General features: G+C 49.0%; 1 protein-coding gene across 5 annotated transcripts in view; it reads left to right on the top strand.

Moving 5' to 3' along the window:
* LOC127592027 (MAM domain-containing glycosylphosphatidylinositol anchor protein 2-like) overlaps positions 1–14,721 on the top strand; it is a 99,344-nt gene that overhangs the window by 49,312 nt on the left and 35,311 nt on the right. For 3 of the 5 annotated variants that reach the window (XM_052052415.1, XM_052052414.1, XM_052052417.1), the window contains 5 exons: positions 1,620–1,816; positions 2,919–3,057; positions 3,137–3,406; positions 8,034–8,125; positions 8,208–8,445. In XM_052052415.1, the coding sequence (XP_051908375.1) occupies positions 1,620–1,816; positions 2,919–3,057; positions 3,137–3,406; positions 8,034–8,125; positions 8,208–8,445 (936 nt within the window). The remainder of the gene's footprint in view (positions 1–1,619; positions 1,817–2,918; positions 3,058–3,136; positions 3,407–8,033; positions 8,126–8,207; positions 8,446–14,721) is intronic. The other 2 variants (XM_052052416.1, XM_052052419.1) reach the window with 1 other exon arrangement.

The following is a 14,721-nucleotide window of genomic DNA, read 5'->3' as shown; positions in this document are numbered from 1 at the left end:
CAAATGTTTTCGTAAGGCCCGCGTAAAATAAAAAAAGAGAGAAAAATCTACTCTTCCGGAATGAAAGGCTTTTTTTGTTCTTCAAAAGGTACGTGACTACCATTAAAAGCAACATTTTCACATCTTCTGGATCTCAGGCCATCCGGGCGTGACTACAGGAGCTAATTGCACTCATGAGGGCAGCCTCCTTCCATAGCAGTTCATGGGGGTGGAATATTATTTGGAACTCATCAACTTTATTTTCATCGCGCCGCAAATATTTCCCTATTTCAAGATGGAAGCCATCCATTTCATCTTCGCCCCTGATTACTTTGCTCCGGAGCCAACTGATAACCATCTATGCGCATGTCAAAGCAACGGGCGGTGTCCGTCTGATCTAACAAATAGTCGGATAGAAATTTTACAAGTGGAGTTCCTCAAGGAAATGTCTGAAGTCCATTCTTTTTTTTTTTCTTTCTGGAAATGTATTGTTAATGATCACAGGATAACAGATGTGTAACCCTATTGCGTAGCTCTAAGCGGGCCTGCGCGCGTGTGTGCGTGTGTGTGTTTGTGTGTGTGTGTGTGTGTGTGTGTGAACACCTCCCCCCCTCCACTATCACCCCCATCACCTCCCTCTTTCCTCCTCCGCCCTCTCCCCCTCCCCTCATCAAAGGTAATTGCTCTTACCTGAGATGCCGTCATGGATCCTGGGTGAAGTATTGACCACTGCTAGATTTTGATTAAGGGGGTGCGGGGGCAGAACACGTCTTTGATGAAACGCAAGGAATCAGCATTCCTTGGCAGAGGCATATGTTCATCCTCCCCCACCGGAGATATCGAAAAATAGAGTTGAAAAAGGGAAGCGAGATGACCCGGTAGATGGGTTCTTTGAAACGGCGCCGATTAGCATGCTAAAGGACTCGACGCCGCCGCCTGGTTAAGGTGATTACCTTTTCAATCCATTCAATCAGCCGAGAGTGCCTTTTCCCGCAAATGGCTGACCATTCTGTGTCAGCACAGCAAATGGCGAAAAAGTCAGCGAATTGATGAGTGGATGAGGACTCCTCAAATCGAGCCGTCTCACGCCGTCCACATTTCGATTGGGACTTCAACGGGAACAGCAACTATCGCTTTGGACATGGGGAAAAGCGGGTCTTTGGTGTTCAAACTTGAAACCCCGATACCGGCATTCCGGAAGCCAGCAAATGTGCGTGTCGACCCCCCGCTGACTCCGTCTCAGACTCACACAGAACGGCAAGAATTGCTTTTTCCGCAGGCCGAGAGCAGCGAGTACTGTGAAATTCCCGTCGAGGCGGGCAATTCACCAATCGAATACCTGTTCAGTCTCACCTTTTGTGATATTAGCATGACACGCTGGGGGGGGGGGGGGGGGTCATATTTCACACCCCGATCCCTAATAAGTCTGAAACTGGCAAATTCACGGGTCAATTTAGACCGCCGAAGGAAAAATGACCGTCTTCAGCGGGCAGTGCGACAGGCGCTTGAGCGTGCCCTGAAGGTCATGTCGAATCGGAACAGGTGCCACGTGTAACATCGCAATCCAGCAGGCGCAGGAACCCGGTAACCGAAGCCTCTTACACCCCATTGATCCTCTGCTCCATATTTTTGCTTGCCAGATCTCGATGAGCCGGTGGTGACGGTGCACCAGAGCATTGGGGAGGCGAAGGAGCAGTTCTACTACGAGCGGACGGTTTTCCTACGCTGCGTGGCCGTCTCCAACCCGCCGGTTCGCTACAGCTGGCACCGCGGCCGCGAAGTGCTGACCCAGGGCTCGGACAAGGGCGTGGAGATCTATGAGCCTTTTTTCACGCAGGTAAGACAGACGCGACGCAGTGCAAACGAGTCCGAGTTGTGAAAAATAATTCTCAGCTGTTATCAGGTTACAGGGTGCATGAAAGGGTTGAAATATTTTTACATTTCCTGAAAAAAAAGGTGTGAGCATCCTGCCCAGCAGTCGTGACGATGTGCTAATCGCCGAATTTAGCATGCGGAATGTGATTAATTAAACCGGAGATGATTTCCGGTGGCTGATTTTATATCTGAAAGGCGGGTTGGAGCCGCGCTGCTGTGCGTAACCATGACAAGGAGGTGCAGGCAGAACGAGAGGTGACGGGAGTGGGATTGGGGGGGGGGGGGCGGGGGGGAGACTGGCCTTTTCCACCCTCCTGTAAACATGTTTGAAATGCCACCAAGGAAAATGATCGCGACAGATTGCGTATTCAGCAATGCCATTTTGCAGGCTGTGAATGAGCCAACACTCAGGAGGGGTTAAATCAAACAAAAACACGGCTTTTATGTGCTTTCTGGCTTCCCTCTGAAATTCTTCTCATTTCATTTTTTTTTTCTCCAATCCCAAGGCAAAAATCGACCGTCAAGGCTATTGTATGTCAAGGCTCCACTCTCCAAGTACTGTGCCCCCCCCCCCCCCACCACCCCCAATAACTACTGCTGCTGCTTTTACGACTGCCACTAATAATAATTAAAGCCAAATCTGTTTTCCTTGGCTCAAAAGCACGCGTGTGCTCAGAAAGAGCGGCGGCCATATTATGCCCGGCTCTTGTTTTTAATCCACGCTCACCCCCCTTCACTCCGAAAGCATTGGAGTCAGCTAGATCAAAGGTTGACGTCCTCATCACAGGCGTCCGGGCCGCGTAGGGGGGGAGGATAAGGGCTGACAAGCTCAGCAAGCTGCTTCAGGGGAGAGGAACCCCCTGCAGAGTCCATCAGCGTTGCTGGAAAATGGTGGCGGGGCTCATTGTTGACTCAAGAGTCATCTCCACGTCTGGATAATGCCAACGTGACACCATCGTACGCCGCAGTATATTCATATGATTATTCCCACCCCCCATGTCGCGACCGTCTGCGTTGGCGTCCCGGCACAAATTTGCATACCGCTGTCGCGTTTGTGGTCCGAGCTGCAGGGAGAAACGAAGATCTTGAAGCTGAAGAACCTGCGGCCGCAAGACTACGCCAACTACAGCTGCGTGGCCTCCGTCAGGAACGTGTGCGGCATTCCCGACCGCAGCGTCATCTTCCGGCTCACCAACAAGACAGGTACCGCCCTCGTCTGAGGTGCCAATTCGGCAGCCGAACGAGCCCGATCGCATTTCGACCTGCTTTGCTATCTTGACAGCCTCGCCGTCCATCAAGCTGCTGGTGGAGGACCCCATCGTGGTGAACCCCGGCCAGACGGTGTCGCTGGTGTGCATCACCACCGGCGGCGAGCCGTCGCCGCTCCTCACGTGGCTCAGCGCCAACGACAGCCTGCCGCAGAAGAGCATGGTGAAGGGCGGCACGCTCACGCTGCCGGCCATCAGCTCGGGCGAGGCCGGCGTCTACAGTTGCGTGGCCAGCAACAACGTGGGCAACCCGGCCAAGAAGTCCACCACCATAATTGTTCGAGGTGAGCGGAAACTTTTTTTTTTTGTTTTGTTTTAATTCACCCTTCGGAGCCGGTTGCACTTAGAAACTCCAAATTGGGTATGCATGTCAAAATGAGTAGACCCACAAAAAAAAAAAAATAAAAAAAGAAGCTTCCTGGTAGAAAGTTCTCGCCAGATTAATGCCAATCGCGGTTCTTCTGTCTCATACACGTCATGCACATTTGGTTGCAAACGTCTCTCGGAAAAAGTTTATCTTTGAAGGACATGTGCAAGTGACCACAAAAAAAAAAGACAAGACGAGCACTGGTTTCTTGTGGGATGACAGATTTTCCGATTTGCCAGGGGGCTGAATTTTCTGCCATTAAACTTCGCCGTTTTCTCCCCGCACCAAATTGAAGATATTTCGCAAAAGCAACGCCATCCGCCATCTGTTGAGAATTGATGTCGAAGTTTTGGGAGCAGTTAAACAAAATCTCTCGGGCAAGTTTTTGAAGGACCGTTGGGAGTTGGCCACATGACGAAAAAATATTGACTTCATTTCTTGGATCTCTCCCCCACAAAGAACATCTGTAAAACGATTGTGCGTTCGGCTCCTCTTTTGGTCGTTTCACCAAGACCGGAGTCTTAAGAGAGTCCCTCAGAACCATCAAGTCGAGCATTAATTATTGAAATCCCCCCACAAAAAAACAACAACACTCTGGGAAACCCTCTTTGCATTCGCCCGCCAAATCCAACTTGAGCAGATTGGCTGACTTTCATGTTCCTAAACTTGTGCCCCCCCCCCCCACCCCCCTTGCCGAGAACGCCGCTTTCATCTGCGAGATTACTTCGCGGGGTCGCCTCGGTGCTAAACTAAGCCCGCGTGCGGAAAGGCGTTTTATTTATGCAGCTGTGAAGTCTCTGGCATGAAAATCAAATCATCCACCAATCACGTCTGGTAGCGTACCCCCCTCCGCCCCCCCGCCCCCCTTTCTGACAGATAACCCCTCCAACCGTATTGTGCCGCTCGCCATATCACCGACGACTTTCGAGGCCGCCGGCTTACCGGTATTTGCATTAGACAGAAGATGTCGGGCGTCACCGCCGGCTGCAGTAAATATTCCATTCTTATTGATGTGCCGTTGAACTCGCAGACGGTCTTCGGCTTTTCCTCAGCCGTTCCTGCTTATATGTGAGCACTCGGCGAGCCGCTATAATAGGCAAGGTGGAACGATTATTACACATGGATGTTGTTGGGGTGGGTTTTTTTTTTTTTTGAATGCTTATATGTTGTCCAACTTGTAATTTGAGCCACACAAGGCCCGTGTTTACGTGAGGCATTTGCGAGTGCATCTTAATGGCTATTTAACCTTTCCGACGATCGGACGGCTTGTGTTTCATTTGGCGGCGGCGCGTTTGGAGGGGCGAGGAGGTGCTTCGTCTTGGCTTCATTTTCCGTAAGAGTTAGTTTCCCTGCTAATACGCACGGGCGGTGACAAATGGCGGCACGTCGGCGCAAGCGCGTCATCACACACACGCACACACACACACATACGCAAACAAACAGTGATATCTGGGGAGTGGACGTTCTCAAGTAAAATTGCTTTGCAAAGAAACACGAGCTCTAAATTACATTCTGACAGTAACGCATCTTCAGTGATAAATTGCGAGACCTCGCTTTAGTGGGTGTCAAAAGATTACGTTGTTTTGGGTTTTTTTTTCCCCCACTCGCAGTCTGAAAGAGGCGAAGGAAAGGAGAAAAAAAAGGTGCAGGTCTGAGGTGAAGTGAAGCGATTGAAGGAAAGATGTAAGGAAGCATGACTAAAAAGAGCCATTGTAGCATCGTAGCATTGCATTCTGATAAGCAACGCGTAATTGGCTGCAATGTATAACAAAATCATTTATCATTCATAAAGCCAAAAAAAAAATCTTCAAAAGGACGCAGTCAATCAGCCAGCCTTGCTGGGAAGGTCGAGGCCCCGGAAGGCCATGTGGCTGGTGGGACAGTATGGCCGGGAATGCTACCATCTGCTTGTGTGTGCGTGCGTGTGCGTGCGTGTGCGTGCGTGTGCGCGCGTGCGTGTGTGTGTCTAGGGCTTCTCAAGGACGGGTGGGTGGGTGGACCAAGTGCCGAGGGGCGACGCCGTGTGCTAAGTAAGCACCCCAAATAAATCAATAAACAAACAAATGGCTGCCAATGTGATAGAGCTCGATGACGTTCTTTGACACAGACACACACACACATACGCACACTTTTCCTCTCTACTGTGTTGCCCGGCCGCGATGCCCAGCACCGGCCCGGAAATTAACATCTTGTCCCCGCAAAAAAATCCCAAATGGCCAACCCCGCCCCTTGCGTAACGCGCAGACGTGGGAGCCAGCCTTGCTTTGCAGTGGACACACGGTAGTTTATTTTTAAGCGCGGCATGATTTTGGATAGCCTTTTTCCTCCCGGCCCAATTTATGATTTTTTTTTTTTTTTTATCTGGAGCAATCGCCGCCGAGATTTCCATTCATGAATGCGGACCCCTTTGACACAAACGGTGCGCCTGAAGCTTGAAAGCCACAATTCCGACTTTCATGCCTCCGTAAGCGGCCTTGGCTTTCCCGAAGCGTTAGCGTGCATGCAGAAGGGCGATCATGGCGGAGATGAAAGGCGGCGGGCGCACCTGGCCGATGCCCGTCGACCCAATTCGGAGTTTTAACCTTGAGGAAGGAGGTGAGAGGAACGTCCATCTGGCCCGCGAAGAGGCCGCTCCTGTCTGGCATGCTGATATTTGTTTTTTTTTTCCGCCGGAAGATCTACGGGAGGACGAAGAGTGAGAAAAAGAGTCGCATGCGTGGGGGGGTGGTAATGATTCATCCCGTTCACACAAAAGCCAGCGGAATTCATTAGAACCAGCGGAGGGAAAAGCACATTGGAACGTCCTCTCTCATTTGCATGTGGCCACATCAGCCATGTTGTTGTGTTGCGATGCTAGGAAGACGGTTCGTGTGTGTGTGTGTGTGAGTGTGTGTGCGTGCGAGAGACAAGACACTCTCCCGTGGTGCTGTTGTGCTGCACCTGTGTGACATGAGTTGCCGAAGCCTTTCTGTGTGATCGTTTGACACTCCCCATTACTTCCACAAGCAAGCACGTGAGCTCACCGCGAAGCAAATCGGCGACAGAAGCGGGATCTCAAAATAGACTCGGCGTGACTCATCGCGACAATTAGCGTTCCGGTGGATTTTGACACGAGGTTTGCCCCGCAATATTGTGCCTCGCGTCTTCTAGATGCTGCACGGAAGCATACTCGGTGACAGAAGTCGGATCCGGTACGTTCGATGGTGAAGTTGGCGTTTTTTAAATGGCGATTCATTGAATTGGATTCTCATATGTGGTCGCCCCGCGATGTTGTGTCCTGTGCGTGTGCTTCCTATTGTGTTCTTTGCCCTTTATAGGGCACAGAGTCATGTGTGGTGACAGAAGCGGGATCTAATTTTTCTCAGCGTGACGTTGGCGTTAAGCTAATTTCTGTAAAGTCACACATGGGCGATCATAGAGTTGTCGACGATGTTCGCGCGCCTTCTTGCGGTGATGTTCTTTGCGACTCGCCATGTGCGGAAGCGGGATCCAGTATGCGTCACCAGCTGGCATCTTCGAGCATGACCGTGTGTTGCAGTCGGATCCGACAAACAGTCGTTCCACAATGTTGTCTTCGATCTCTGTAAGGCAAGGGAGCATATTTAGTGAAATCCAGTTTCTGTGACATGGAAGCATATTTGGTGTCAGAAATGGGATTTCAAAATAGACCTTGTATAGATCGGCGCGATTTATTTGACGCCTAATCCTCGAAAGCTCGCGTGGGCAAACTGTACAGTTTTCTTGGGAAGAAATAATAATTACTGCATGTCATTGGGGTTTTTTTTTTAAATTAAACATAAAATCTAGCTCTATGTTTACTGTGTACTTAAACCTCACTGTCTAACGTTTCAATTTAAGTTTAGCGAGGTCTGCAAGGTTAGGCTAGTTTGTTCTGTGTGTGCGCATTGAGCAAAATATGCCGATGAAAAATTCATGATGTTGTGGAAAATTGTCCCACAATTGTAAGAAGCGCAGGTTTATCTCTGCAGCAAATGGGAAAGTTCTGTTTTCCGACGGAGTCCTCATTAAAAATTCATGCAACTTTTTTTTTTTTTGGGCAAGGAATCAGAAAAGGGCAGTGGGCCCAAAGACGCAACACCGACGCCTGATAAAGTCTACCACGCGAGCACTCTTCACCTGGATGTGTTTTCTCTTTACGTACGCTGAGCTGAGCTGAGCTGAATTTGTCGCCGTGCCAACCTATCTCGCTCGTACATGTCATTTGCAGGAATGCCTCCTCGCTATACAATATTTATGCTTTGATAAAATGGTCAGAAATGGAGATTTGAATGAGGAGAATGTGGGGGGGGGAGCAAGATGTGAGTAAAATTTGTATAAAACATCTGCAAGGAGTTGCCTCTGAGCCAGGGAGCTTGTTTGCTGCCTAAACGGGCTGGGGAAGGAATGGGAGCATGAAAATTGATGGATATTGATGAGATACAAGTTTTGCCAGTTTTAAAGCATCTTTATTGAAATCGAAACAGGTTTCATTTTGCACCAATTTTTTATCAAGGTCAAAAATTAACACCCACCCTCCCCCGTAGCATTGAAAAAGGGCCGCTTCTGGATCACTCCCGACCCGTACCACAATGACGACAACATCCAGATTGGTCGGGAAGTCAAGATATCTTGTCAGGTAATATAGTCAAAGAACAAATTAAAGTTTTTGAACTGAGAGGAAAAAAAAATGGTGATTCAAGCTTTCATGTGTTTGGTAGGTGGAGGCCACGCCCCCGGAGGAGCTCACCTTCAGCTGGTTGAAGAACGGCCGCGCCCTGCGCAGCTCGGAACGCATGGTCATCACGCAGACGGATACGGACATCTCGCCCGGCACCACCAACCTGGACATCATCGACCTCAAGTTCACCGACTTCGGCACGTACACATGCGTGGCGGCGCTGAAGGGCGGCGGCATTCCCGAGATCAGCATCGACGTCAACATCTCCTCCACGACTGGTGAGCCTCAGACGCCGCCGTGAACACCCCCGCCCCCGTTTCCAAACTCACTCACTCGTGAATCGGAGTGTGCTGCTCCGACTGGTATGTGTGGGTGTGTGCCTTGGCCACCAGGAGGCAGCGTAATACATACTGCTGTCTGACAAACTTTGTGCTCGTGTCAATGACGATGCGTTAATCCACTTTGTGTCACGACATTCCGACGACTCCATCGGGACGACTTTATTCCGAACAAAAAAGTCGTTTGATGGGAGGCTGCGGGAAAACCAAATAATCAGCTGTCAACCGTCTCGATTGTCTTTTGTGTTCGTTTTTAGCATCAGTCAATCACATCTCAAAGGGAGTTGAATGGAACAAAACACTTTGAGCCGGTTCGCTTGCCTCCCGCAAGCTTTGCGCCGTTGTTGAAAATAGCATCGTTAGCATTAGCATTTGTAAGGGGACATTCGCGCAGAGTATATTCAATTCGAGCTGCTTTGATGCCTAAACGGGCTATGGAAGGACTCAAAGCAGGCAGTTTGGCACAAGCACTACTTAAAGGGAGGATGAGGATTTGTGTAGAGTCTTGAACTCCATCAAAGAGGTTATGTCGTCTTTAGCAAGATGATGTACAGAGAGTAACCTCGGGCCCGGAAACTTTGCTGAAGGCTAAGTAGGGTTAGCCTTCACATTTGTATGACAAGGATGGAATCTGTTTGACATTTTTCTTCATTTTTTTGCCATGAATGATGAAACGACAACACGGTTCATACCAAATGAATTCAGTTCAAGTGGCTTTGCTGGAGGAATAAAAAAAAAAGGACTTAAAAGTTCAAGTTGCGCGAAAGCTTCATGGAGAAATTATGGAGATTCGTCGAGGCCCATTTTGAATGCTGAAAGCCTCCGACATCCTTCGCTTCTGCCTTCTCGAGCAAGATCATGCTCGTAACCGGCCATACCAAATTTGGTGGAAGGCTAAGTGGGGTTAACATTCGCATTCGCTTGGCAAGAAAGGATATTTATCCTAATTTTTTTAAATGAATCATGCAAAGCGGGGCCGCCTGAAGGGGCTGCGAAAGGAATCAAAACGGGCAGCTGAGAAGACCTTGTCTTGGCTAGATAAAAACAGGATGAGGTTTAGGCCATGCCGGGGTCATTCATGTTTTCTATTAAAACCCACAAAAAATTCTCGGATGTTTAACAAAGTATATCGCAAAGTATATCTGTCTCATGGTAATATGCTCCCCGTAAGAACCAAATTAGTCCTATGAATGACAAAATACAGTTTTGTGCTATTCGGGATCCTTCAGCCTTGGCGGAGGTCTGGTTTTTGCATTCATGTGCCATTAGCCTTTTTTTTTTTTTTTTTTTTTACGTTTTACAAACCCAATGCTGCATCCCGGGCACACCTCACCGCCAACATGAAAGCGGCACGTCGACCTTGGCGGGCATAATTATTCTTAGATAATCCTTTGATAATCCCCGTGCTCCAAAACTGCGAGATCAATTGTACCTGCCAAGAATAAGAAGGAAAAAGAAGTTTGCTCATTATCTTTGAAGTAGTGCAGTCTGTGGGCTGCAAATAATGACTGGAGTGTGTTGTCGTCGAGCCGAGTGAAGGGCTTAGATCATGTTGTGCGAAGGGATGTGAGCATTGCAACAGAACCAGATTCGGGGTCTCATCATGGCGACATGCTGGAAACGCTTTTTCCTGCACAATATTTGAGATGATGATGTTATATGATGATAGATTTCTCTTTTTCTGTTTCTGTATATATGTCGTGGTGAAGAAAGAGCTGAGCCGATGAGGTGGCTCTGGCATCTGGTTAGGATGCCATCCGGACGCCTCCTTGGTGAGGTGGTTTCGGGCATGTCCCATCGGCAAGAGGCCCCCCGGGGATGACCTGGGACGTGCCGGAGAGACTACGTCTCTCGGCTGGCGTGGGAACACTTTGTGATTTCCCTTGGAAGAGCTGCATGAAGTGGCTGGGGAGAGGGAAGTCTGGGCTTCCCTGCGAAAATAGTTTTCCCCATGACCCAACCCTGGATAAGTGAATCAGATAATGGAGGAATAATAATGAGACTAATAATATGAGTGTTCGTGTGAAACAACAATTCTTGGGCCACCGCCTGTCAGGTGCCACTTTTTTTTTTCTCCCGCTGCAGGAAAGCCCAAGCCGCAATTAGGCTTCTTAATAAAAGCATTCAAAGAAGATTACGCTGCAGGTCTGTGTGAGATCAGGGAAAAACAACAAAAAAATAAAAGAGCTTACACAGTCTCTCGCCGCTCCGGCTTATATATTCCAAAAGTTGTTTTTTTGTTGGTTTTTTTTGATGCAGGCAGATTTCTTTCATGACTTTCTCTCGCTAATATTTGCAAGCGTGACACGCTCATTAAACCCCACCCCCCACCCCCAACCAAACTCCTCGCCGACTGGCAGCTAATGCTTATTTATAAGCAGGAACGAGGACACAGACCTCCCTGCTGGATGCTGTCAGGATTAAAAGACAGAGGGACAGCTGAAAGGGACTTAAAAGCTCCAGTGTTTAAAAAAAAAATCAACTTTTCACTGGAAGCAGCCAATTAATCCTCTTATTAGCTCTTGTGTATGGATTATTGTTCAACGACTCACCATTTTATGAAATATTGTTTGTCTCTTAGCGGGACACAGATCGCAGATCAAAAGCCGTAATGGGTGTGTCAAGTTGTTACAGGCAGATCCTTGACATTTTAACACGCAATCAAAACTCCAGATTCCAAGCGGGCTGGAGAAGGATATTCCCATTCATTACACTTCCGACAGGAAGAATGCAGCAACGGTGATTAGTCGGGTCTGTTCATTAAAATTAGCATAGCAGATTTGCAGCCGTCGCCAGTCTGATGGATGATCGCAAAGTTAAGTCGGAAGACTCCAAAGTCACCTCTGCCGAAAAACTTTGCCCGGCGAAGTCGAGCCATTAGCATCCCGCGCACACCCGATGCACTGGCACCACCCAGTCTGGATGTCAATCACGGGAATGGCATGTGATGAATTGAGAAAATCAATTAAGTGCGCAAGTTCATTAATGAATGAGCTGTTAATGAACGCAACAAGGAACAGATTCTCAATTGATACGAACGACGGCATCGATATGCTTCTGTTTCTCCTCGAGATCTACTTTGCCGCCTCAACGGGTTGCCGTAGCATGCAAAATAAAGAAAAGCTATTGCGTTATTACTTCCAGATACTTTGTCGCTGCAACTTTGGTACCAGTCCAATGGCTGCGGTGAACAAACCGAAGTTGCCTCCCCAGGGTGGGACGAAGGTGCCGAGCATCTGTCCCGCAGCTGGCTGCCCCCCAGCCCTGGGAAAACTTGCCACGTGATAGCAGACGCGAGATGCCGCGTGTCGAACACGCGTGTGACAATCTGGCAGCTTTGTTTCTCGCCCAGAGTCGTTTTCGCGCCGCAACCACCTGCAGTTGTACGTTACGGAGGCGGAGGCGGCTGTACGCGGGCTCTTCTGGGAAATCACCCGTCTCTCCTGCTGGGGGAAAGCTGACAGGAAAACATGAATAAGAAACAGGCTTCCTTCTCTCGTTAACCGCCGTCGATAGCCCCTGAGCAACGCAGCTCACCTTCCGGATGAAGCGCTCGCCGCGAGGATAAAAGAAACAACAAAGGAAGTGAGACGGTGCATTCAAGCTTGACGGCTGCGTTTTTATAACCTAAAAATGTCCCGTCATTCATCAACTGGAATAAATGTGGTATCTAGTTTGCCGCCTAAGCGGGCTGCTGTAGCAGAAGTTAATGCATCATCGACTGTAACTTTGCTTCCTGGTGAGCAATGGACCGAATGATGACACGGCAGCCGAAAGAAACGCAAGATAGCGCCTTGGTACTTGCATACAGCAACAGTTTGGCACTCGGTGTACACGTCTAACGTTGACATGGCTATCCTTCATAGCAATAAATTAAACAACTACTGTCCAATGCTGCCTAAACAGGCTGCTGAAGCACGTGAAATAAAGGCAAGTCAATATGTGTCGCAACTTTGGTTACTTTGTGAGCAGGGACCTGACTGAAGGTTGACGTGAACGTATTTTTCTCAACATGAACAAGGGCCACTACTGTAGTTTTCTGCCAAAACGGGCTGCAGTAGCACATAAAATAAACGTAAGTGAGCACTCATGTGTGTATGACTGCAGTGTTGCTTCCATGCAAGGATGGGACTGAGGATGTTGAAACGGCTGTAATTCGAAGGTGACTTGTTGGCTGCCTAGATGGGATGGTGTATTATGACATCAACATAAGATACAGTGTCAATGTGTGTATGGCTGTCAGTTTGGGATCTTGTGAGCAGGGGGCTGGCAATGTTGGCTTGCCTGTAATTCTCAATGAGTATTAACAAGACGACTCGTTGGCTGCCTAGATGGCTGCTGTAGTGCGTGAGCCATGGCATTAGTACGTCTGTATCGCTGTCACTTTGGTACCTTGTGACCAGCGAGCTGACAATGTTGCTTGTCTTTCTCCATAACAAACGAGGGCGGCTGGCTTGCCGCCTCATCGGGCTGATTTAGGACATGAAATGAACACAAGCAAGCGCCTTGATACACGCGTATAATGACAACAATGATGGTACCTTGTGAGCACAACGATGTCACGCCTCTTCTCAAGAAGCAACGGCACTGCCGCCTAAACAGGCTGCAGTATGCGAAATAAACCCGCGCGCCTTCTCTTCCCATGCTCTCGCATGCAGTGCGGCGAGCAGAGAGCGAGAGCGCAATGTTGCCATGGAGACAAGAAGTGATGTCACGGAGCAAATAAACTCAGCGACAGATTGACGGTGTCCGTGTCGAGCCCTAAATGGTTCTGATCACTTTGCGCCGACCCATTGAGTTAATCACTCGCCAAACCCGCACACACACATTGTTTTCAGGCTATACAATGCAGACTCGTTGGAAATGTGCTGCCGGAGTTGATGCCATAATTGACCGGCTAATCTGTGCTGAGAGGCCTGGCGTAATGATGTGCCCACCCGTCTGGGCTCTTGCCACTAATAGCCGCAACGGGTATCAATTGTAGTCATTGTTGTCCCTGAAAGGGTTAAAATAGCTTGATCGAGAGCTTGTATTTGTTTGAAGTTGGTCTGGAATGTTTGATTTGACTCTATTTTTGATCGTTGGAAACATAAGGTTCGAACGCATATATTTATTTGCATCCTGCATTTTCCCGGGTTTGTTTTGGGTCTTGGAAATGGAACATAGCCTTCAACTTATTGGAGCTTACACATGCATGCCGGCCTGCATTTCAGGGGGGCGTGGCTTAGCCAAACGTCCACCTCATTCCAGCTGGCGACGTCACCCCGCGAGTTTTCATGCATCACTCCATTGTTTTCACAACACGCTTGGCTCTGGTTCAATGTTAACGGAGCGAGTTTCAGCGCGCCGACCGTCGCCGCGAGGCAGCCTGCCATAGTTTTGTTTGCTCTCTGCATGGACGCCACAAAAGTCCTTGGCTTTCCAGAGCACCCGGCAGGTGTCCGGACGCCGCGCACCAAATGAATGCTAACGCTAATACATGTTGCTGCAGGGTGTTGGCGTATGACATTTCTTTTCCCCCCCCCACCCCAACATTCACCGGTGCGGCGCTCGCAGCAAAGTGTCGACACAAGTGGCTGAAATGAGTTCCCTCTGGCGTCTGGATTTGAATTTTCTGCTTTTTATCACCGACAACTGCTCACTTAGAATAATTCCCCGGCCCCTTGTTGCCGTGGCGACCGCTCCCATACAGCATATTTGCCTTTCCCCGCCGTCTTTAAAATGTCAACAGTATTTGTCATTCCCTCTCCAGTCACCCTCGGGCACGTTGCTCAAAATGAAGATTAAAATTACCATCAGCACGGAAGCGACGGTTAGTGTTTTAATTGCACGACTGGACGGCCGGCAGCACGGTGGACTAGTGATTAGCACGTCTGCCCTAAAGATCTGGAGCTTGTATGATTTCCCTATTCCTGAATGCGGGGGGTTGGTAATACTCCAGTTTCCTTCCAAATTATTGCTACTCAATAAATAATTTCTCTTAGAAATTTTCGGCTCCCAACTAATAAAACAGGGATGGGCATCTGGCAACCCGTTGATTATTTTTATTTTGAGTGAGGGGGGGGGGGGGGCGTGAGGGGAAAATTCACATGTTGTCAAATACTAGGGGGGGGGGGGACGTAGTGGGCAGCATACGGCGGATATGTGGCAATGGTAGTTTCAGTTGTAATATCACCATTCTCCACTAGATGGCAGACACGGCCTAGTTGCATTTAC

This window comes from Hippocampus zosterae, chromosome 19 (assembly GCF_025434085.1).
Source record: "Hippocampus zosterae strain Florida chromosome 19, ASM2543408v3, whole genome shotgun sequence".
NCBI lineage: Eukaryota > Metazoa > Chordata > Actinopteri > Syngnathiformes > Syngnathidae > Hippocampus > Hippocampus zosterae.
The sequence above is the reverse complement of the archived record's forward strand: the minus strand, read 5'-3'. Positions and strand labels throughout refer to the sequence as shown.